Source organism: Apteryx mantelli, chromosome 31, assembly GCF_036417845.1.
Source record: "Apteryx mantelli isolate bAptMan1 chromosome 31, bAptMan1.hap1, whole genome shotgun sequence".
NCBI lineage: Eukaryota > Metazoa > Chordata > Aves > Apterygiformes > Apterygidae > Apteryx > Apteryx mantelli.
In genome coordinates this window covers 176,445-201,226 of record NC_090008.1, presented here as the reverse complement: position 1 = coordinate 201,226, position 24,782 = coordinate 176,445, and the positions used below count along the sequence as shown (strand labels likewise).

Here is a 24,782-nt window from a genome sequence, read left to right as displayed (position 1 = left end):
GAAATATAATGGGCCATCACAAAAATGATCTCTGTGATATAAATGAGACTGGATGCTGCCACAAAAAAACAGCTAAAACATAATTCATTGAAACAGAGATCCTAAAAGCAAGCTCAGATACAACCCTAGAATGCCAGTGTTTCTCTGACAAGGAACCCAACAAAGAAAACAAGAAACGGGAAAACCAAATGGCTTAACTATAGATGAGACAGACAATGCAGAGCAACAACGAAAAACAATGACGGAAGTGAATTCTACAGTCCTGCAGAGGATAAAGAACAGAGTGTTCCTCGATTCCTTTTTTTTTCTTCAACTAATTCACCACTTTCCTGAAGACTCTCCTATTCTCCTTTACCAAACATACCAACTGGTTTTACTCATTCTCGAACAATTCTCTTAAATATTGTATTGGCCTCTTTCTAACCTTGTATTTATCTGTAGGATGAAATTTAGAAAAAAAAAAAATCAGTGATGTATGAGGCTCTGTAGCTGTCTCAGGAAGACTCAGAGTTCTGAAATAGTGACTAGAAGAGCCTTTAGGGAACAAACAGACAATATGCTGGATAGCATAATGACCATTTTATGCTAAAATCCTGAAGACCAAATAGCCTTCTCTGCTTTTGCTTCTAACTGTTAACTATGTGAAGCTGGCTCACCATCCTCCCTCTCCGGCCAGGAGGAGACCCTTCTCTCTGCTAAAGTTAATTAATATTTCTTCATCAACCAGCCTGTGAGAACTCATGTTCATCACTATGTGTCACTCCCATAATAGCAAAGAGCGCAATTTTCTACTTGTAAAAAGATAAAAGCACTTGAAACAAGGTGACACCAGAAGTCTCTGTATATTCTTTTTGGATGGAAATCATGGCAGTCACCAGAGTAAGCACATACCTTGGCGCAGCAGCAGATCATCCCGTAATAAACATATATAATAAACACAGCCAGGCTGGGCATAATGGGGACGAGGAATCATAGGAACCTCCTGGAGAAAAAAATAAACAAGAAGGGAAATGATGAGATTGCCACCATAATCAGTGTAGAACCGGGGCTGATATTCTTTTTGAAATAAGCAGAAGAAATGGATACAGAATAAGAACTGACACTTAATGTAATTGAATACAATACAAGGGGGCCACACTACAAAGTGAGAATATCACAGTGGCCTGGCCAATCTCTTCAGCTTTGGCAAAAAGAAGAAACTTTTATCAGCATACTCTTGTTCCTAACCTGGTGCTGGCTTGATTAAAGTTGTTGCTGACAAATCTAGTATGAACTGCTTCAGAAATTTACTTTCTGCCTTTCTTACTCCAAGGGAGAAGCTAAGTCTGTGAACTGAGTCCACACTATTTTGCAAGCAACAACAAAGCTGAGAACAACAGAAATTCATTCATTAACTCAGTATACTAGTTATACTAGCTAGCAGATAGATACAATAAATATAAATGCAAGAGCTGCTTCAATTTGTCACTGTAATAATGAAGAGCTTTTTTATACCCTGTTCACAGATCGAGGCTCACACTGCTCACACAAGTAGTGTTCAACATCGGAATTCACACCCATACAGTCACAGTGCTGCCAGACCTAGAAGAACAGATACATCCCAATTAGAAAGACCTGAGACATATTTTATTTACAAATTGTATTCTCAAAAATACTAAGGAGAGCATGAAAACAAGCTTCCCAAAGAAAATGTGAGGCTTTCTTTGAACTATTTCAAGCTATGTCAGAAGAAAGACAAGATTTCTATGCAACTGCTTGTCTATAAACCCATAATTGTTGAAATTCAGCTTGTCTATAGACAGGAGTCGCTGGCAGTTTCAGAAAAGTACTAGCTTCTCTATATAGAAATATACTATTTGTGTTTCCTCTATGAAAACAGAATCTCTCAATTCTCTTGGAGAAGAAAGGAAGATCTGAAGAAGTAATTTATGCTATCAGCTATGCAGAAGCTGCTGGTATAAGTTCTACTGCTTATGCAGAAGGTAAAAAGAGCACTAGGCTCCATTCTGTGTTCCCCCGCCTTACCATGCACTTTTCACACTGGATCATGAGTCCTTCATCTTTGTAAAGGCCACAAATGCAACGGATCACATCCTCATCCTTCTCATGCCCATTTTCTTTTTCACAGACAGATGTCTCACTGCTGTCAGCTTCACTCGCTGTTTCTCCCACAATTTCATCAATTTGGGCAGATGCCTCATGGCGAGCATTATAATATGCTTTTCGTAGCCGGCATACATCACGCCCAGTTGGAGACTTTCTGCCATAATACTTCTGAATAAAAACAAAACAAAGAAACAAAAAAACCTTCATTTTTTTGCATGTTCCATGCTTTTGGTGCATTCTTCCCGTCTGTATACACCCTTAAAGGTCTCTTTGCTAAAGCTGTATCCACCAACATAGTACATGCCTGTCCGTCTACCTCCTTATGTTGAATAGCAGGTCCATGTATCTTACACAGACCCATACGACACTGAAGAACAATGTATTTCTCTCAAAAAGCACTGAAATATCTTTAGGTAAGCAATTCATGCATGTTATTCACCTTCTGTTGGTTTGATCTAAGGCAACCAAAAAACACAAAGAGCAACCTGAAGCACACAGATTGTTATAAAAGTCTGTTTCTCAGAAAAGGATTATCAGAGGTTCTCTCCCTCAAAAATATTTTCCCTCTTTCATCGCCATAAGAAACTTTGTCAGCAAAAGTATTACATTAGGATATATCCCCACTGTTTATGCAACAGCTTTATGGCCAGGGAGAGCCTCACCTCTGCATTCCGGAAGACCTTCAGCATGTCCCCATCAAAAGCTTCCACAGTTTTATAATAGCCAGTCAAGATCTGTTTCTCAATTGTGGCAAGGTCCAATGGATCAGAGATCTTTTCATAATAGTCTGCATTTCTAAAGTGAGAATGTATGCAGAAAGTCATTTTCACCAACACTTCAAAGCTATGCAAATCCATTATAGAAAACTATGGGTTGCTCCGAGAAGCGAGTACTTACTTTTTCTTTGGGGGTAGGTTCAGGAGGGGAGCTGCAAGAGCCTGCCTGGAGGAATCTGTAATGGGAGCACACAGTTTAGCAGCATTCACTTCAGCAAAACTTAAAAAGAGAAGTAACTAAAAACTTTCAACCTATATCAAAATGGCTTGTTTACTATCTGAGGCATAGAGAATTGAAATGCTTTTGCATTTTAAGAAGCTGGTTGTTCTACTCTGACTACATAAACCAAAATGCAGGATAGCTCACTTGCAATTCTGAGAATTGTACCATTTTGCTGAACCCGTGAAAAATCAACTTAGTAGGACAGAAACATCTGCAGATCCTAGCGGTAGAGGAAGGGGTTGCAGATAAAGCAAAGATTACTAGTAGCAGGAGAAAGGAAAAAAAGGAAAGGGCTAAAGTCCTGAAATAAACTCATTTTAAAAATATTTTCCATTCAGAGGGTCCATCGTTCCAGAGGCTGAAAAAGGCTCCATGTACATTTTTTAGGAGACTGTCACATTCACCTTTATATGATATAATGCTATCACATATTTCCTTGAAGATTTGTGCTAGGCGGGCAGCACGAGCCACTTCAATATTCTCTTCAGCTGCAGCCAAGCGTCGTGTTCTCACAGAGCGGGAGGTCTGAAGAGCTGAGAACTGGGTCATGAAGACGTCTGAAACAGGGCAACAAAGAATTATCTCTAAACAAAAATTTAGTTCAAGATCAAATTAAAGCACCTACACCAATCCAGCAACTCCACCACCAGCTATATCCAATTAAAATTAACATTTTTTTCTAAGCTACAATAAAAGTAAAAGATTATATTCACAAGTATGCTCTGGCTGTTGAGAGCTCATCTAAATGGTTAAGTTGGGTATCAAATTATTTTATGCTGCTGGAGCAAACACAGCATATCACTGAATTCACCCAAAGTATTCACTTCCCAACTTCTCATACACCTGAGAGTGGGGATCAAGTGCTGCACAGCTGTGAAGATTACAGTCCTCTGAACAGAGTGCTATTTTGGAGCAGGATTAATACCTTCTTTTGATAGTGATATTTTGTCCCATTCCCATAACTGACTGCATGCCAAAAAACTTTGCTCTCTAAAGGCCTGAAATCCTTTGAATTATGAGGATAAATGACATTTTTCAAAGTCAGTGCAACTGCTGCTGGTCTAGAGATAGAGAAAGCAGAAAACAGCTCTTCTCCTTAAGGGTCCAATCCTGCAAGATGTTAAATACCATCCTCCTCTCCTGATCAAACACTCTTGGTAAAAAGTGAGAAATGGCAACTTCCACCAGGAGTTGAGAGACATCAGAGCCTGCCACAGGAACACAAACGAATCTAGCAATTAGACAAATGGTCTCTATTTTACAAACTTCTAGTTCTCAAGAAAAGAGCATCAGGTGTTTCAGAGGAATTTGCAGAATCCCATAATGCAAAAAATAGAGTACAGTGAGAGAGTTTCTACCTTATCCTGCTATGTAAAGACATGGACATACACACACATACATATTTATATGCATTCTTATGTATAGCATTCCCTATACGTATTACAAAAGGTATACTGGCCTTGTAGTAACTTTACATTTGATTTACATAGAGAACTTATTTAAATTCTTTATGGACATGTCATCTAGGTTCTCAAAGGAAAAAAGTAGCAACCTGAGGAACCTCTGTTGGCCTCACCAGATTTGATGTTGCCATCATCCCGACAGATTCCATTCCAGCGGTTGTATAATGATGCTGTATGGATATTGTCACTGACATGCTTCACTTCCTCTTGTTTTTGTCGAATCTTCTCCCAGTTTCGTACCAGAAATACATGGTGTTTTAGCACAAAATTCCTACAGAAATAAAAAAACCATTCAAGAATCATCTTCTTTCTCTAAGATTAATACCTCAATGTGGAGAAAAAGGTAGCTATTCATAGGTATATATATAAAATGTCAGCAGAGAGGAATCCCACCCTAACTGGGCTGTGGAAGAACTGAGAATTTAATCAGCCATTCCATGATGCCCTGTCTTATAGAAAAAAATAATTTATTTTCAGTTTTTGCCCAACTCTGCATTTCTGAGGAAAAGCCCACTGAAATCATTCCTTGCCTTTCTCTGTTAGACATGGGCTTCATCTGAAGCTGTGGTGTTAGCCTTGTTGGCGTGTTCACACTTTCATTGGGTTCCTCTGGCATGTGACCCCTCTGAAAAACAAATAATTCTGATAGACAGGGAAAACCGTGCCAAGAATGTAGCAAAGCCAGAATTTCTGAAATAGAACTTTCCTCAAAGTTTAAAATATACAAATACATGCTTTTTGGTCTGTTGGCACAAACCGATTTCCTATTAACCTTTATCCATTAAAAAAGCTGGCTTCAGTACTTACTCTCTTCTTTAGTTTGTGCTTTGACTTCCTTTTCTCTTTTGACCGTCCAGGCCTTCTGTGGGTGGTCACAGGCTGGTTGCTTTTGCTTGAAAGTCCATTCATTCGCTGACTCTTACCTCCAATTATTCCTCTGCATTTGTCAAAACCACATTTGCAGAGTTGCTTGGGAAAAAAGAGAGATTATTTTAAGTAAAAATCAAAACACTTAAATTATCTGTCAATATAATTAAGCACCTCTTCAGTCAAATGTAACACAGCAGGTTTTGTTAATCACCCTTCAGCCCTACAGAACTGCTTGTCCTTGGTGAGTTTCATCAGCATCTTGTATTGTGATCCTTACCTGTTTTTCAACATTAAATGAGTGAAAATTGTAGTCATAAGTCAATTCAGTACCAGCGGGCATGTCCTTCAGTGCATACAATCCAATCCGGTAGACACCATTAACAGACCTGCAGAGAAAATATAATAAAATATTCCCAACATTTAACAAGAAAATTGTCTTTGCCCTTATAGTAGAAGTGTTAGAGACAGGAAGCAACACTTCTGCTGTGCCCTGAATTAAGCTTTTTCTTCATTTCTACCATTCTCTTATTTATCTCTCTTACAGCAAACTTTGAAAGACAATAAAACAAGTACTGTGCACACGAGTGTGCACAGAGTACTGTGCTTACAAAGAGCAGGAAGTTGTGCTTCAAATATAGATGCTACAAACTACATTAGTTATCAAGAATGAACTACTTTTCAATTGCCAAGAACTGAACATCATAGCTCATTTCACAACATACATTAAAATGTACTAGCTCTCTAATTCTTTTACTTATTTTTTGTGTCGGATTTTAATATTTAAAACTTGATTAGTATTGTTTAAAACCACTAGAATTATCCAAGAATTGCAAGCTCCCCTGTTGTACTACCAAAACAGCTGATTTCTATTATGCCCATCTGCTATTTCACCGTAAGCCATTCACTACAAATTTCTCAGAAGCACTTCCTACTAGTCTGGCACCGGATTTCTTCCAATAACACAGTACTGATGTGACACAGGGTGTGCTGAAATGAGAATATTCCACTGTTTGCCTACTTTAAAAATATATTTGAATTGCCAGAAGGAAAGAATATACACATAGATTATGTTATGGCATTATCTAGGCTTCAAAACTTGCAGCAGGTTAACGGTATGACAAACAAAAATGTTGGATTTGCCTTGCCAGAAAACTTAGATCCTGCCTCCAAAATGCCCACTACTCTAAAACATTACAATACTTATCTTATGCAATGCAACCATGCTGGTTAATACTTTTTACTCTGTTCAACTTGCTTCTCCCTATTTTTAGATCAGTTTCTTTTAGGTGATCTGGTTATCTATATTTTAGCCACTGGTATACCATTGTCCCAGCAAACAGAATATATTTTTCTTACCATTTCTGCATCTCACAGTTAGGATTACAGCTGTGGTTGATAAAACGAGCTTCATTGCCCATACGATAGCTATCTATCACCATTCCACTGTCTAAATTCAGGCAGTAATGATCACTGTGATTATGGTACTGTTCAATCATCCGGTTCCTAGGAAGCAACACAGGAAAGTTATTTGTGATTCTGCTTGTTGCTGCAAAGGAAACAAGGAGTAACAAAGTAATAGCGCATTCAAGAACTCTGAGAGAGGGTTTTGAAGAACAAATCAATTATGATGCTTTGTATTTTATAGAACCTTACACCTAGAGATGGAGGAAAACCACTATAATACCTATTTTTATAAGTCAAGGCCACTGACAGAGCTTGGATTAGAATTTAGAAATACGTTCTTCTGGAAAGCTCCCTTTTGGGTTCTGCAGATTATTAGTATACTTTTCATGTTGATAACCTGTGTATGGAAGAGAAAATGCAAGTACACATTCTTTTGTGTGTATATGTACACGTGTACAACAGTCAGTTCTTCCCTTTCATTCTCTGGGGTTGGACACAATTTCTGGAGTTTCATCCTCGGATTACAGCTACCTCCTTTTAGCAATAGAGCAACAGTGACAAAAAGAGAGTCAGTTGCGTTAGCACCTATCTCTGAAGAGATTGTATGTGTCTTCTGACGGAGCTCTAAGCAAGCATGTCTCTCCAACCTCAATTATTCTACAATGCCATGTAGTTAACATGACTGTGATTTCTTTCTTCCATTTTTATTAATGCACCCACTTTTCTTTGTCTTCCTATCTATCTGTAAAAGCTCATTTCCTTTCCTGCCCCATTCTGCCTTCTGATTTATCTTGCACAGTTAAAATCCTGCATAGTGCTCATAACTATATCAAACTCAGATTCACTTGCGGCATTTGGCATTTACAGAACAGATGTGGCAGATGTTGCTTTCCATACACTAATCACTTCTCTCTATTTGACTGAGAAAAAGTTGGTTGATCAAAACCACTAAATTCTAAGCATTCCTTCTGGTGGCAGTGAACAGAAAAACATTCTTTTTTTCCCTTCTTCTCTCCTTCATCTCTCTTTAAGGATTTCCCATCAATGATGATGCATGTCATTTATTGAGCCTTCCATGTTAAAGCAGCAGATAAATATTTCTACCTGAATTCTTGCTCACTAACAACTTCTCCCAGATATTCAATGATAAACTGTCCTGCTTTCAGGGGTTCTTTGGTACGAATACCCCATCCTTTCTCCTCAGCCCGGAACCTCTCTAGGCACTGCACCCATTCATGCCTCTGTATCCGTTGGTTACAACACTGTTCACCACAAGGGCAGGTGTTTGGTGAACACTCCGCAAAGATCATCCTACAATAAAAAACAAAGAAGTTAAAGGAAGATGAACAGCATACTTTTAGAGCTGTCATACAAGCAAAAAATCCCTCTGTTAAATAAAAGTCATTGAAGAACTAAAATGCTTCTTGTTTTCAAGGTGTAATTCACACAAAGATTCACAGCCTGGCTCTCACTGCTATTCAAGAGCAAAGTGGGGCTTTTAATTGGATTTTCTTTGAAGAAAGAGGCAGGGAGAGCAGACGTGTTTATGCAGCAGAAAGTTACCCTGTATGCTTCTGTAAGAATACTTTAGGAATACTTTATTTTACTGGGTTTGCATCCCGCATGACTCTTTTCTTAATATAGCATTAGTTTATGTGAAATAATACATTTATCGAAGTTCTTTTATTACAGTCAGTCAACATATTTCTAACCTGTTAAGACAGTCCTCCACACAGCCCTTTCCATTGCCATCATCTGGTTTTTTACAATTGCAGGTAGTGGCCTCATAGCCAGAAAGAGGCTTGACATCCACATAGACATCTGGAAAAAAAAAAAGGGGGGGGAATTCTTTCCAGATGAAAAATAGAACTATTTATTTACAATATTTTCACTCTGATTACACAAAGCAGAGAAGAAGGTGGAATTATCTTCGGTAGGACAAAAAGCATGACAGAAAGGAGGGATGTCATGTGAAACTTCCACAGTTACACTGTTTAGCGTAAAGCACATATTGACACATTTTAGTAATAATGAGAACAAGAATTTACTTACTAGAACGGATTTTTTTATAAAGTGGGACATCTGGCTTTTTATACAACTAAAAGGAAAAGAAATAAATTTTTAATACATTGCATAACTGCAACTGTTAGTCAAAAGAATCATGGAAATCATGTTCTGTTCATATGTAAAAGTTTTGTAATAATTACTAGAAAATATATCTGCAGTCTCTTCTTTAGGCTCAGTCTACGATACAGAATAGGTCAGAAAGTGTGCCTAAATAAGCATATCTTGAGTTAAATTAGTCAACTGAGAAGTTTTTCTAATGTATTGTTTATTTCCCCCATTACAATCTGAGCAGAACTAGATGGAAAACAGCATCATGAGGACTATTCTGAGACTATTCTGAGCAATGTTGTTGTTTTCAACACTGAAAAAAAGAACAATTATTTAAAGGTACTTCGGAGAATGCATCTTTGGTGGATTTACAACATGACACTTAAAGAATAATGGGGTTATCAAAACTGTGTCTACAGGTAGGAGCCAAAAGAAATGCAGATTCATTTTCTAGTTAGAATAATTTGCTCTGCAGAGGGAGATGACAGGAGGGAAAAGGGAAATTTAGATCACATTTTGTAACTTTATATATAGTTCTTCCTTTCAAACAAGCTTTAAAGAATAATTTCAAAGTATTACATGTATGCACATTTAGTGCCTTAATAGCGCTCCCTCAGTATGAGGTATGGCAGACAGGCATTGTACAACCAAACTATTCTGTAAGGGTTCTCAATATTCTAGGCAGATAAGGAAAATGTGAAGGAAATAGATCATATGTATTTATTATTTATGTAATGTTGAACAGATAAGATAGGCAGATCTAAGTAATCTTTAATACATTGCAAACAACTCTCCTCAGCTGAAATGTCAACAGCTATCATTACTTTAAGATTAGATTTTGGTAGTACTACAAAGAGTAGCTGGAGCCACAACCACCTGGGAATTTGTCTTGCTCATTTACGTGCTTAGGTTACATGTCTTAGAGCACTTTCTTGCTGTAGAGCTGGGGACAGATTTACACTCCAGCATTAAATCTTGTGTTAAATCACTTGGTGGAAGCTTCTCAGGAAAAAAAAAAAAAATCCTATTTTTAGGTTTGCACATATTTAAAGCTCTTTAAAAAGAATGCAACTGTTAAACACTCTCTCTACTTCCTCAGTATGAAAATTTCAGCTTGCAAGTGAAAAATAAATTCCACTCTGCTGGGACTGATCCAAGAAAAATAAGGCCTGAAATTTCTCAGTGCTGTTGGCAGTACATCTGAATTCTCCTGAGGCGTGTCTAAAACAAGATCATTGCAGAAAGTAGGCACACTACCAAAATAAAAGTCTGCAGCAGAATTAACGACTTTTTTCTGCAGAAAGCCACAGGATTGCTATTTTGCAAGAGATGGAAAAAAGGAAATTATTCACATTAAATACATATGCAAATCCTTTTTTCTCATACAGTAGCATCAACAGAAATATTCATCGATACACAGAATATATAAACATAGCTTTCATATAAGAATCCTGTTATTTTCTTTCCATGACTTCTGAACATAACCTTGGCACCTAATAACTTTTTATCTTGTACCTGATTGTGTTTCCATTGCCAGAGGATGTCATAAGGCAGCTGGAAGTCAATCCTCTTTTGTCTCAGATACTTTCCTGAAACAAAAAAGTTTATAAGTTGTACACACTCATATTCACATATCCCCAAGAGGAAAAAGGACTGCTGCTAGGCACACTGCCAAAATTCTGCTAGGGCCTCCAGTTTCTGAAAGTCAAAAGGCAGAATAGCAGAACCCTCAGAGAACATTTTGTTTATTAGCAGCAACACAGAAAAGAACCCTGCGTGATGCTGTGGTCTGCATTCTACTCCATCATCATAGTGAGGTTTAAACGTTTATGGATACTGAGTACACCGCTGTCTTAGATATGGGACAGACTCGCTGAGGTAGGTGACAGAGAGGAGCTACATTCTACTTCGATGACTGAACTTTAAGGATGCCAATAAACTCTAACAGTTACAGTTAAACTCTTAAGAGCAGTGCCAGAAACCCTGCAGGTGTTCTCCCAGGAGGGGTCACTGAATACGAGTTACTAAAAGGACAAAACAGCAAATAATTGACAAAACTGAACAGTTCTGTCATACAGTAAACACTAGTAAATTCTATGTAGAAATCCCAAAGAAAGTTGATACTTTCTCCTTAATTTCTCTGTGCCCACATGAATTCAATGATCTAGCACAGAGAATAAATAGGTATACAAAAATCCTACGTTCACAATTCATGAGGTGATCGATCACAGTATTGTACTACTCAAAAAACCCCCCCAAATCAGTGTTGAAAATAGGCTGTTCCTATAACCTTTACCAAAAGTGACTTAAGAATCAATTCAGACTTGACAAAGGCATTCCTAACTGCTTCAGAAAGCTTTCAAGATGATCGGTATTCTCAGCAATAATTGAAACTTGTTTTAGACAGGAGTTACTTTCACAGTAGATTTTATCTTTATTTTAAAACTTACTGCCACCCCTAATCTCTTCCTAAGAGAAGGAAACAGACCCATTAAAAACTTGGTTAATATAAGAGCTGGGGTTTGATACAAGCGCTACGTTACTCCTAGCTAAGACTAAAAAGTTCTCCTGTCACTTTATTGGACGACTGCTTCACAAAATTGCAGTGAGAAGAGTGATTAACGATGAGGTTTCAGTCCCAGGTCTGATTTTCCCAGCTTTTCCCAGTGCTTTCATGTTCCCCTAGCAATAGTCTGTGGTTTCATGCAAATTCACATGCATACCTTCACCACTGAGGAAACTGGAAAATAAAAATTGTAATGTTTTCCTTACAACTTACTCCTAAATTACTTCTTATTTTCAATGCTTTATTCATCTATAGCAGGTTCCAGGAAAGAGCTAAATCTGCTGGGAATTTGCTTTCACTTCTATGACCTCACTGGGTGAAACAAAAGGCTCTTTCAAGTGCCCTGGCACTGTGCCTGGAGTATATGGAACGTCCTCCAGCCCTCATCAAGCAGGCACTAGTACAGTTATCTGGCAGAGTCCTAAACCTTGTAACTCTGGTCTGTAGTTACACTACTCTCCAGCTACCCAATACAGAGTAATTAAAGCAGCCTTATCTTTATTGAAGAAGCTTGTTTGCATCTGCTAGTACAAACAAACTTGAGGTCACGGCCTTGTGAAGAGAAAAGAGAACAGGATTGCTGCATTGCAAACTGAACCTGAGCATCCCGACAGATGGTTCAATCATGCGACAGAGTTACATGACCTAATTCAAAAAAGAACTGAGAAAGTTGACATATTTTGGAAAATTTAAATTAACACCTTTAATTCTGAAATGTGTTCCTTAAAAATTACGGTTACTGATTAACACAGAAGATGTGTCATATGCTTCGGCTGCTGTTTCTTCTCTGTGAAAGTTGCATACAGAGCACAAAGGTTCCGTTAAATAAGACAAAGCAATTAAACATTTGTATTTGATGGGACAAATATTCCTACTGAACAATATAAAATTTCCCAAGCTTGCTTTGCATGACTGTACTTGAAGTGTGAAACGACAGCATTTTACAAGCTGAAACAACTATCTTAAAAGCAACAAATCAGTCTTGGTTTGTACGGGGAAATGACAAGAGCTGCACACCTTTAGTTTGGGACTTCATGACTGTTCTCTTAAGGCTGTCTAGTCCAGGGGACTGGACTTGTGAATAGCATCCTGTAACTCAAGGAGTTTGAAATGCTCATGCTACCCTTAGGTTATGGTTTCTTTCTGTAGAGGGCTAAGAGGAGACTTACACCTCACCTATGTCCTATTTGAGACCTCAAAACAAGAATGAAGTAAGACTTAAAGAATGTTTAAGTTATTCATTCTTCCTCACTTTTACCCATGTTTAAAAACAGACAACATTAAATACACAGGGACATGGGGGAATTTATTATTGCTTGTTTAGCTTTTGAAATTTAACAAATGGTAATCATCATCACTGGCTTCTACTCTACTGTAATATTAGGTTGAAAAGGAGATTATTGTACTGCATTTAAACAAAAGTATTGGCAGTTAAAGCAGGTTTAAAACTACACTAGAATTTTCTTACGGTAAACAGAAAAAATGAGAACAAAGTTCAAATAGCAATAAAAAAGCCTTTCTTCAGTCAAACTTTTGCACTGAAGAATGCAGAAGAACAAATATGACTTCTGACAAAGCTCATATGCTTAAAGATATGAGTGACCTGACAAGACACTAAAAAAAAAAGAAAGGAAAAAAAAAAGGGATGAAGAGAGACAGAGAGAATTGCAAATAGAGTATTTCAATGTAACCTAGGTGGGATACTCGTTTTCCAACAATTCAAACACACGCAAAGTACTCACCAACATGAATAGGGGCTGGAAACAAACCATGCTCATGCTCTCCAGGAGTGTACTCCAGCTTTTCTTTCTTTAATTGTATGAGGCGGCTCTTCGGACTGTGGATTAGAGACAAGAGTGACAAAGAAAATCACAATAAGGAACACTTCCGTCATTTGAAAAAACATGTCTTCTGTGCTAATTGAGGAACTGATGCGTAGAGTATCAGGCATGAGAATAATAATGGAAGTGGCCAAAAAGCCTAATTTCCAGGGTGCTTGCCAAATATACTTATCACATCCATTTCAAAGCTGGTGATTTGATTTTTCTCACAATTTCTATATAGGCAAGACTTAATGGGACACCATCAGCTTTAAATTCCCAATAGGTCACATTTAAGTTATAACTAAGATTACAAGAATAAAACAAACTCAACAAATCATTATAGATTTTGTTTGCTTAGGAATTTGACAAGGTTTACATATGTAGAGCCTGCTTTCCTAGTTTGTTGAGAGCAGACTTTTGCTTCCTATTTCTTCAGAAGGCTGTTCATCAATAAAGCAGGAAAATAACAGAAACCAAAAGTTAAAAAAGCAAGAGGATGGCCCCTATATAGAAGGAATAACAGGAATACAATGTAAGAATGGTGGTATGGGTCAGACGAAAGTCAAACCACCTAGCCTGGTAACCTGTCTTGTATAAACATCTCCTTTTGGCTCCTGACAAAGAATTTATGGAAAGAAAAAACTGACCTGGTTATATTTAGTACTTAGGCACTGCAACATTCAGAAGTGACTTCCAAATGTTAAATACACCAAATATTAAAATGTTATTAAAGTCTATTAAAATATACTGAAGCTTTTTAAGGGATTTATTTTAATAACTGAACACAAAACTGAAAGCTGACTCAATAAAAGATGTAATATTATTTAACTAGTCAATTGAAAATAGAAGTTAAATACAAATCTTGAGATATCAACAACTAAAGAGAATTTCTGATGGTTAGAAACAGAACTGATGGATGGCATTAATCTGTGGTTCACATACTCTTCTAATCCTTTCTGGATTTCTGATATTTATTCTGCAAGTATAACAAGTCATTTAATTTTAGACAGTAAAATAAAACCTAAGGGATACTGCTGAAATGTTGGCTGTATTGAGCTAAGTGCTGTATACACTCTCAATAAAAGAACTCTCCTTTTAAAAGAGCTCACATGTCAAGACTCTAGTTACTCATATACACTTACATTTAGCTTAATGTATATGGATGGACACATAGCAATGAGTCAGATTTTAGGATCAGAAGATACTACTCTGAGAGCTTCTCTCTCCGGCCAAACAATCTCTGATTGAATTAGAGAATATATTTTAGAAAGGCACTGCATCTTGATTTAAAGATTTAAAATGAAAGAGAACTTACCACATTCTCTGCAAGTTCATTTCAGGGGCTGACTACAGCTTACTATTAAAATAAAATGGGGCTACCTGAATAAAATTCACCCCCAAACCATTATCTTCATTTTTTAAGGCACATAGAAAGTGTATCTCCATTTTACAGGTGAGGAATACAAAGTACAGAGAAGTTAAGGGACCTGGGTCACAGAGCAGGGCAGAAGCAGAGGCATGACTAAAACATAGGTCACCTATTTCCAGTCTGGCATTTCATGTTCCAGAACGTATCACCAGTACAACACTACAGCTGGTTCTCTAAACAGTCATAGCAGTTTCTAACTGAAGTAGGCTTTGTCAAGCACTCCTAATCAGAAAGCAGTAACATTCTTGCAAACAGTAAAACTTACTGTTTTTAACATTGTGACCCTCTGTTTTCTGATGGCAGGAATTTATTTCATTTGCTTTGGCAAAAAGACAGCTCCTTTGCACAACGGGCAAAAATTATATCCTACAGAGGATAAAAAAGAACTCATGTCCTCTATCCTTTCAGGTGGCACTGTACTGAATCAGTAAGGCTTGCAAACAAAGGCCATGGAGTAACTATTTACAAGACCTGGAAAGCAACTTCTTCACAAGAAGAAATAGAAAGGTATTTTGAAGAAGTGAAGTGTGAACCTCCATTTACAAAAGGCAAGCCAACCCTTAAGCAAAGATGGAGGAAAAATTAAAATGTTCAATAGAAAGGTATGACTTAATTCAAGCCAAATGTGCATCCTTTAACACAAATACTCAGTGTGAAGGAAGCCAGCATAAATATAAATTATGGTAAATAAACTGCAAGGAGGAAACTAGTATGGCTAAGAGGAAATACGAAAGGCAATTAGCCAAAACCACAAAATATAACATGTATTTCATTATGCATTGCAGAAACAAGAAGCCTGCAAGGGAATCACTAAGTCCGCTACATTATGAAGAAGCAATGAGAAAAGTTCAGAACGGTGACGTCATTGCAAAGATTCAATAAGATTTATCACCTGTTGCAGATTTAGTCACAAAGAACACTGGGAAAGCACCTATTCTTTCTTCCTTCCACACACAGCAATGAAGTATTGTTAGAGGCGCGTAAAGAATTGTTGTAACAAACCAACAGACTGAACAAAGGCCATCAATGTTTTAGGGACTTCAAAAGGAAAGGGCTGAGAAGTTAAAATAAAACATAATTATACATTAAAACAGCGAGTATACTGAAGTAATCAAAGATAGAAAACTGGCATTGATACAGAAGCCTGCTGGAATCAGCCTACTCTGTGCTACTGTTGAGGACAAGTACCTACTCATTTTCATACCATATTCTTTATGAGATGCTTCCCTCAGTAAGCAGGTATAATGAGTATTCCCACTGAAAAGCAAAAGATCTCTCCAGAAAGCCAGGACCCTTCTGTTTTCAGAAGTGTTAGGATATGATAAGAACTTACTAATAATCACAGAGAAATGATACCTCGTAACATTTCCGTTAGTGTATTTTCCACAGAAAGCGGTGGCAGCATGTTTTTGATAGCTTGATAGACAGAAATGTAAGCCTGGATAGGTAAGGAATGACTACCCCAGCTATAATCCACTGCTGAAAGTTGTTTGGTTCAGTTTCTGTGGGGAAAAATTTTAAATATCCACTTCAAAACTGGTCCACTTACCAACAACAGACTAAACTGCACTCTTTTTGCAAGTTACCAGTAATAGAGCGATTCATAAAGTGATTTCTGATGAATATTAAAAAATTTTGTATCACTCTGCAAAGGCTGATCGTTAGGCTTAGAATGCACTCTCTTCTTCCCCTGCCTCAAGTCTCAGTCTAATTAAAAAAGGAACAAAGACTAGAACTACAGTTTTATTTCCCATAACTCCATTTCTCCACATTCTTCTTATTTATTTCTTTCTGGTAGTGTTCCATTTCTACTTCCCTTCTTTAACTTCTTAGCTTCTTCTCCCTACACTCCTATCACGCTTGCTGGTATTAACTCTCTGTTGAACGCACAGTTAAATTTCTGAGAGGTTTTGGGGCCCAATTTTCTCTCTCAGACCATAGTTTGATAAATATCTTAAGCCAGTGGCTTTGATGCTCCCCACCTTCGGCTGGCATAACTGTTTGTATGACTGCAAGGTTAACTGCACCAGGAAACTGAACAAATTAAAACCGGATTTTCATTTGAGCTGCAGGAAGGTTGGATTTCAGATTTCATTTTAATTGCTATCCCAGCCTGGTTCAGTTGCACAGATAATCATGATGGGACAAAGGAAGGGACAGCACAGGAAGGAATAAGCACCCAAAGCTGAGGAGAAAGTAGAACTGCTTCTATTAGTGCAGTGCTAGCCTAAGCCAACTTAAAGCATTTGCTGAACTACAATCCTAGACCATCACTTTAATTCAGCTGACTGATTGTTTCAATAGGTTTGTTCCTAAAACGTTCAGTTACTTCATCTGAGTCACCCTGCAGCTCCACAAACTCTAATGTCAGCAAAATGGAAGCACTGACAGGAACAAATGGGCGGAAAGCCCTCTTCCCAGCAGCAGCAGCAGCAGCAGCAGCAGCAGAGGCCTGCACTGCACTACAGTATCTGTGTAACCACAGGCTTCTATTAGTGATGGATACCCAACAACAGGGAAAACACACAGTTCAGTGTTGATTATAGCACAGTGCAAATTCGATGGATTAGGACTCATTTCGTATTACTGATTAAGATCAGAGAGATGAAAATGATCAACTTAAAAAGTCTTTTAGTACCCCCAGAGGTCCCAGTTTTCATCTAGGGTCTAAATTAAAGCTTTTCCATGACAATCATAACTGTGATATAATGTGGGAAAAAAAGGAATTATTGCAATAGAAAATATTTAAAAAATAATCTTGTCCTCATTTCATGGTGTGTTTAACCCTTCCCATAAAAAAGATTAGTTTTAATAATTTACCAATTATTACTAAATTTGTTTGGTGAAGGAGACTTTGCAGTCCTCTGGAAAAGCCACTGCTGGGTAAACAGGTAATGATTCTCATCTACAGTCTCATGCAACCACACATTGAACTTCTCTTCAGCAAAAGATCTGTATAATTCTTCCAGTGGGAGTCGAGATTGTGGAAATCTCATGTAGATGGTAACATCAGACCAGCTAACACTGTCTACAAAATCACATTTGGAAATTGAGGGAGGATTGAGACTGACTTCAGAAAACATTTCTTTTATTCTTGGTTCATTTGCAAGGAATCATATTCTGATGATGGTCTGTACATGAAGTTTGAGTTTTCTTCACTGTGTTTTAGTAAGATTTCTAGACCAATGTGAGTTGGAGGAGTGAAATCCTGTTGAGTCAAATTGTACAATTCAAGTTTGTCACAATAGGTAGTGGTTGCAAAGAAATTAATACACAGGTTTCTCCTGTAACAGTAGGCTAAAACTGACAGTGACACGACAAACATTTTTTGTGCTGCTGCTTAGCAGTTGGCTATGTCTGATCTAGGGAGAGGCTGTAAATAATTACAGTAAACCCCTCAGTAAAACTTCAACTACTTCATTTATTCTAATGACGTTTAGGAAGAAGTTAAGAAAGATGCAGTTGAGTAGGAAAAGAGTTTTTAAGGTAAAGAAGTGTCTGCAGTTGAACACAGCAAACAGAAATAGGGAATAATGATCAGGGCAACACCAATTAACAGAGAGAAGGCAGACACTGGTTTAATGGAAACACTGACAAATATTTAACTGTACCGTCACTAGAGGGTGCCATATGATTACATAGTTGCCTTTTCATTCTCAACTAAGATCATGCTTTCATACCAATACAGCATGAAATTATATAAATATTAGAATAATAACATGAACTTCTGCTGTCCTCTTACACTGGCACATGTCTGATTGTGCAGTAAAGCTGGAGCAGCGAGTTACAGCAGCAGAAAATTAATTATAAAAGAAAAGTGACTATTGTTCTGCCAATTTACCTTGCTGAACCAACTTAGGAAGACAAGATCTAGTGCCAGCACAAAGGAAATGGTGGGATGAGCCCTTTAAGCTGCAACTTGCTCTAAGACAAGACATCTTAATCAAGATGGCCACAGTTCTGTCCTTGCTGAGCCCAGCCATGCATTTCCATCCCTTGTTTTCGTAGCAGTGTTTAAACAACCATGCAGAGAAGCTCAGCTTGTGTAGAGAGACAAAAGCTATTTGTTTCTTTGGCAGGGTAAAGTTTCCTCAGCGTCCTTAACTGGCTCACCACAAACATCAGTATCAGTGCAAGGGAAGGACTGAGCATGCCGAGCAACAGGCAAAGGGTAAGATCAAATCAGACCACTTTAAGCTTCTGTGGAACTGCAACATGAAATGGCAAAGGAAAAGGGAGGGTTAGAAGCAGATATCAGTTTTGTGATGGCCTTCTCCAGGGTGGTGAACTTTATTCCATCATCAGGGATGATGCCTATAAACCTTGACTTTCAGTATTTATACATTTTTTTTAAATGAGATGTTTGCCTGCTGTATATGAAATAAGGGCCCTCTCTTTGCTGACTAGGAATGACAGGATAACTACCATTTCATTATAAAGAAAAGAAAGATCCTCTCAAGTTCCCACCTAAAGCAACAGGTCTAATTTCTGCCATGCAATGTTTGAATGCTGCAAGACTCTGTGAATCAGTAATAGAACATCTAAGTGCTAAAAATTCTAGCACAGCTGCAAAAGAATATCCTTTCAAACTATTAGAAACATGTGTGGTCTCACTTTGATCAGACCTAGATCTTTATTGTCTCTTTCTTAGAATCTTGATTCCTTCATTGATGCCTTCATTCTACTACGGAAAGAAAAGTTATCAGGAGCAGTTGATAAACTAGCAATCTCCCAGTGGTCTCTGGAGCTTTTGAAAGTAGTCTACAAAGGGGGATGAGCCAGAAGGTGTCCAGTTTTCTTCCTCTTTCTAATCTGTCAGACCACATTAGAAGAACAGTGCAAATTTATGACTTCAACACAATCAGTCCAAATTGCTCTAGAAAGCTTACGTAACTACAAATGGAAGCAGAAGTAGGCTGGTTATCAGAAATTGGAGATGTCTACTTTCTAATGCATACTATGTTTTGAGCCACCTAATGAAAAAATGTTAAGAATGCTGGCTTTTTAAACATCTCATATAAAGAGAAGGAGATAAACCTCACTTAACTGTGAAAAGAGCAGGGAGCATATCTGAAATGCTTTCACTCCACAAGCTTGTCAAACAAAAGATGATCATATCATCATTCAGTCAATAAAAATAGAAAATTCATGGTCCTTTTTTATGTTGACATTGTACTCAGTACCTGAGCATCTTAAGCTCTGCCAGCACTTTTGCTGCCATGATCGTTAAGACTGTCAAATGAAGCTGTCTTACCTTCTTCAAGGTCGATACTCAGAAACACTTTCAGATTGCTGGAGGCTGCTTTCTGACTGGGGTTACATTTTAAATCTTCACTGGGTCAGATTCTGATAATTATCATGCATGTAATTTTTCACAGGCTTGCATTAAGTTGATGACTTTATTTCAGCTGCTCATTAGTGGCAGCTCTTTATGGTTCTAGTTGAAAGGAGACAGTTTCCACTGGACTATCAGACAGCAGCTTTTCACTGGTATTACTTACTCTGTTGTTTTGTACACATCAGAGTAGAGCCCTGCCTTCTGGTACTTCTTCTTTGGGGGCCGAGGAGCTTTTTTCTCACGCTGGGCAAGAGAAGGCAAAGGATGTTCACTGTTTTCAGATTCATTCGGTTTCCCAAGGGCATCATGTGGACTGGATGGTTCAGCTGCTGTCTCAGAAAAACTGAAAGAAAAAAGATTATCTTACTGACACATTTCATTATTCCCTTTTATAATATGGAGAGTAGCAAAAGACCATATGTGCAGATTTTGGAATTACTGGATGTCTCAGCTATGTAAAAAATGCAATTCAAAATATGGTCATGATCAAGTAGTGATTAAGCATAATCATAAAAAATGAAGGATCTTTTTAGAGTAATGTTATTATAATTAATACAAAAAAAAAGTTATTAGCACCATGAATTCTTACTCCTTGGAGCCTCAGTTAACTGATGTAGAAGTGGCTTATGCTATCTTCTTTTGTATTCCAAAAACAGTATGTGGTAAGCCTTTTTTTAGCCTTCAGGACAGCCATACAATACATCCTTTTGACATGTGGTTGCCGCAGCATTCCCTGAATCTAAATGCCTGTATTTCAGTATTTGTTTCTGGAACACAAATGGATGGTATTTTTCAGAACTACTCTGCAAATATAGGAAGGGAGACTTCAGGAAAAGTTTGGTCTGTTGGTATTGATGAGTTTGGGAATAAATATGAGAGGATTAGAGCAGAGAGAAATTTCTAATGTGTTCCTTTAGTAGTCATTGATTGCACTATTAAACAGGTGCATGCCACAACTCTTCCTTGCTCCTTTGGTCTTACTCTTTATTTGTTGCATATCAACTGATCTCACCCAACACATTCTGTGTTGCTTGGGAGTATTTGTTTATAATGCATATGAGTCACACACTTCAGATTCCCATGGTGCATGTAGCTATTATAGTTCCTTATTCAGCACATGATATTGGAATGATCCTTGCTATACCATCTCATCAGTCAGCCTGTTACCAGCTCACTAAAAAGTATTCTTCACCAAGACAATCATAAAACACAAGCACAAAAACAATACTTTTAGATTACCTGTGAATCTATCTCATTTTCGTGTGTGATGTTCAGTAGTTTAGAAAAACCCTAAACATACTTAAAACTGACACGTTGGTTCCCTTTAAACCGAACTTCTTAGAGAAAACAAATGCAACTAGCAGAGCTTGTAAGAATAAGATTCCTTCATGAGTTGAAGTGCTATAAACACCAATGATGACTATACTGAAGGTACAGAATTGTAAGGGTATTACCTCTTATTGCTCTCCTGTTCATCTTCTGGTAGAGATTTTTGTCTTTTTCTGGCCTGTTCCTCTGCAAGCCACCTCTTTCTCTTCCATCCTTTTCGGTGATCTGTATTCAAGTTCACACTTTGCACTACAGCTTCAATTACATCTGTGATGGTATCAGGTCCAAGGTGTAAAGGACTGCTGCTTTCTTCTCTTTTGTCTAACTCCTGACTGACCAGTCGAGCTGCCTGGAAAGCTTGCATTGAAACAACAGCCTGCATTGGGTATTTCCGGGGCCTACCTGGCCTGCGCTTCACAAAGTTATTCCCTGTCCGTGACTGCCTTTGCAGCTTTTTGGCTTTCAGAATTTTATTGACATGGTCAAGATTTTTTTTCGTTGCCAAGATCTTGTTATAATTGCACATTTTCCTAGCTTGTCGCTGCATGGCTTCAACCACACTTCTCTTGAGATGATGTGGGGAATAGCTGTTTGGTAATCTGTCTGAAAGAAGGGAGATAGTATCACTGCAGGAGCTGCTTGGAATTGCTGGAGCTAAGATACTGTCCTGTTTCCCCAGACTTCTCTCCCTGTTGTGGTTTCGAGCAGGACTAGCTGATGGTGGAACAGATACATTTGCAATGACTGCTTCTATGGTTTTGTCCAAAGTAGCCTGGCTTTCGTGTTGTGCCATGCGCTGCAGTAAGCTATCCATTGAATCATCAACAGCAGTTGCCAGCCTTGTTCCCCGTGTAGGCACTCCAATCACTGGAAACACAGAAGAACATAAACATATTGAAACAGATTTGAGATATCATTATCATTATAATCAAATAAGGTTTGAATTAAAATATGACAGCTGGACAGACTGCCAGATGTTAATATCTTATAAATGCCTAAAATGTTCAATGACAAGATGAATATTTCTGTAACACAAGTTCTAATGGGAAAGAGACCTAGGGATACAAGTAAGAGGGAAGTTTACATTTTATATTACATACAATTTTTTTCTCCTGATTCACACACTGTTCCCCACTTCTGCTAGCAAAGAGCAACAGGGACATTAAATTTGTATGCACAATCCACAGTAGCATGTGTATAGATTTTAAATCATAAGCTCTTCAGGAAACAAATTATATCTTTCTATTTTTTGTAAAATATTATGAGAGAAGGCATAACTTGTCATTACAATTATGTTGGGGCTCCCTTCATTAGAGGTTCATCAGTCTTGGGTACTCTGATCTCTAGATATGCCTGCAGAACAAAGATTACCTGGAACTGACTAAAGAAAATAAAGAAATATTGAAAGAAGGCATCTAACATTTTATTTCAAAGGTTCCCTATCCAAGAAGGTTTCTGCTCATAGAATTCAAAGAACATCACTGCTGCTATCAGGTTCAAAGAGACCTCTTCTAAAGTTAGCTTAATTCCTATTCAAGACTAAAAATTAAAAAACCCTCTGTGCACAGAAAAATTAAATATGCTCTTTTTCACTGCTCTTGCACTTTCTTTATCGAAAAGACAAACATAATGATGACAAAACTGATCGCAACAAACTATAGGCTTGGATAAAGCTAAACTAAAACACACAAAAGTGAAAGGCTAGTTTACACAGGAAGTAAAGTTAACTCTCACTTTTTAAACTGTCCAAATGTTATATGCTTTACAGCTGCAGAATGGTATTTGGAAAAGTTTCCAGGTCAACTGCAATACTGATTATGCTGTATTAAAAATGGGTCTGTTCCAAATTAAGAATTTCACAAAGTTGCCCCGTTGGTTCTTGATGATAAACTCTGTTCTTTCTGGAATAAAATGGATACTCTCAGTCTTCTCATAAATTTATCACAATTACGCATTAGCATTTACAACATGTTACTCTAATTACTGCCAATTATTTAGATTAGACCTACTTAAACTAATGGGTCCTAGGCTGTAGACTGAAGAGCGTGTGCTAGTGTAAAAGTAACTTTTAAAGGGAAGACAACAAAATATTTTTGTAAAATGGGCTTTATCTTTTGACAGGAGGGAGACTGTGCATTAGCTGACAAAGACAAAGCACGGACAGTTTAAGATAAATATTCTCTAGTCCAAGTGCTCACTAGACCAATTTGGTACTCTGGAGAAAAAAGAGAGAAAAAAGAAAAGAAAAGAAAAGAAAAAGGATGCTAACGAAAATGTATTCCTCATTAAGTTTCCAAAGTAACAGATTTGCAAGTACAAATGAGAATGTTGTTCAAAGAGCACACACAATGTAAAGGAGGAAGAATCAGCATATCATCTTCTAAAAAACCTCCTATGGACAACTTTCTTCCTGTAGGATTCAGAAAAGAAACAGAGCAACATACTTGTTGGGTCACTGCTGTAAGCGTTAACTGTGATCATGTGGAATACCTAACAACTTGCAAAGTAATGGGAGGAGTCACACTTTCAGCTTTAGATGAAATAATAAAGGCAAACCACCCTTAGCTCTTTTTGTGACCTTTAAATACACATTGGAATGGAGTTGAGGGTTCCTCATAGAAACACCATCTGTTTAGTAAAGTGACCTATGTAAACAGCTGCACCAACCAATAATAATCAAACTATACAACACAACACATTTGGACACAAAGTCTAATGGCCTGTCCTTCAACTAGTGTTTTGGTTTGGAAACTGATCCAAAAGGATCAGACAACTAAAGACTCTGATGCCAGAAACAGCTGCAGCACTGATCACGCATGCTTGCAGCACTCAGCAACAAAGAAGCTTTCTATGACAAATGCACCAAAATCCCACGTGCATCCCAGATCTACAGAAAATCTAACAAAGACTGGTCTTTTCAGTATCATCAGCTCAATGTCTTTGAAGCTGATAAACCTGCCATTCAGTTTTATTCCTGTGCTCTCCTATACAAGAAATGCCTGAACTTTCAACACCTTCCTATACACAGAATTATGCCAGTGGATTAAGTTAGCTGTTTGCAGTTGCCTCTTTAAAATGAGCAAGCAGAAGAAAGTTGGTAAGACAGAGAAAGAGCACTTCTTCACTGCACATGACTTTCTTATATGCTGAAGAAAGCATCTGTTGCAAATGTATGTTTAAAGGGAGGCGGAAATAGGAACGTTGGCACCTGCTTTATATATGGAAATTGTAACAAGTAGTTTTGTAAGTACCAACCCTAAGGATGTTTACTACAGATTTGTGATTGACTGGCATCTAAGAATGTCTGAATTCTAACAGAAGTTTTTTCCTACAGCTGAGA

At 37.7% G+C, this 24,782-nt stretch overlaps 1 protein-coding gene across 8 annotated transcripts in view; it reads right to left on the bottom strand.

Annotated features, from left to right (window-relative positions):
- The window catches only part of ASH1L (ASH1 like histone lysine methyltransferase), a 65,328-nt gene that overhangs the window by 9,687 nt on the left and 30,859 nt on the right, over positions 1-24,782 (bottom strand). For all 8 annotated transcript variants that reach the window (XM_067313251.1, XM_067313248.1, XM_067313253.1 and 5 more), the window contains 18 exons: positions 21,568-22,309; positions 20,277-20,456; positions 13,266-13,360; positions 10,473-10,546; positions 8,895-8,940; positions 8,555-8,663; positions 7,947-8,153; positions 6,795-6,941; positions 5,716-5,824; positions 5,376-5,537; positions 5,099-5,193; positions 4,682-4,839; positions 3,510-3,662; positions 3,004-3,058; positions 2,769-2,901; positions 2,026-2,274; positions 1,495-1,581; positions 892-982 (listed from right to left, as the gene is read on the bottom strand). In XM_067313251.1, the coding sequence (XP_067169352.1) occupies positions 892-982; positions 1,495-1,581; positions 2,026-2,274; positions 2,769-2,901; positions 3,004-3,058; positions 3,510-3,662; positions 4,682-4,839; positions 5,099-5,193; positions 5,376-5,537; positions 5,716-5,824; positions 6,795-6,941; positions 7,947-8,153; positions 8,555-8,663; positions 8,895-8,940; positions 10,473-10,546; positions 13,266-13,360; positions 20,277-20,456; positions 21,568-22,309 (2,892 nt within the window). The remainder of the gene's footprint in view (positions 1-891; positions 983-1,494; positions 1,582-2,025; positions 2,275-2,768; positions 2,902-3,003; positions 3,059-3,509; positions 3,663-4,681; positions 4,840-5,098; positions 5,194-5,375; positions 5,538-5,715; positions 5,825-6,794; positions 6,942-7,946; positions 8,154-8,554; positions 8,664-8,894; positions 8,941-10,472; positions 10,547-13,265; positions 13,361-20,276; positions 20,457-21,567; positions 22,310-24,782) is intronic.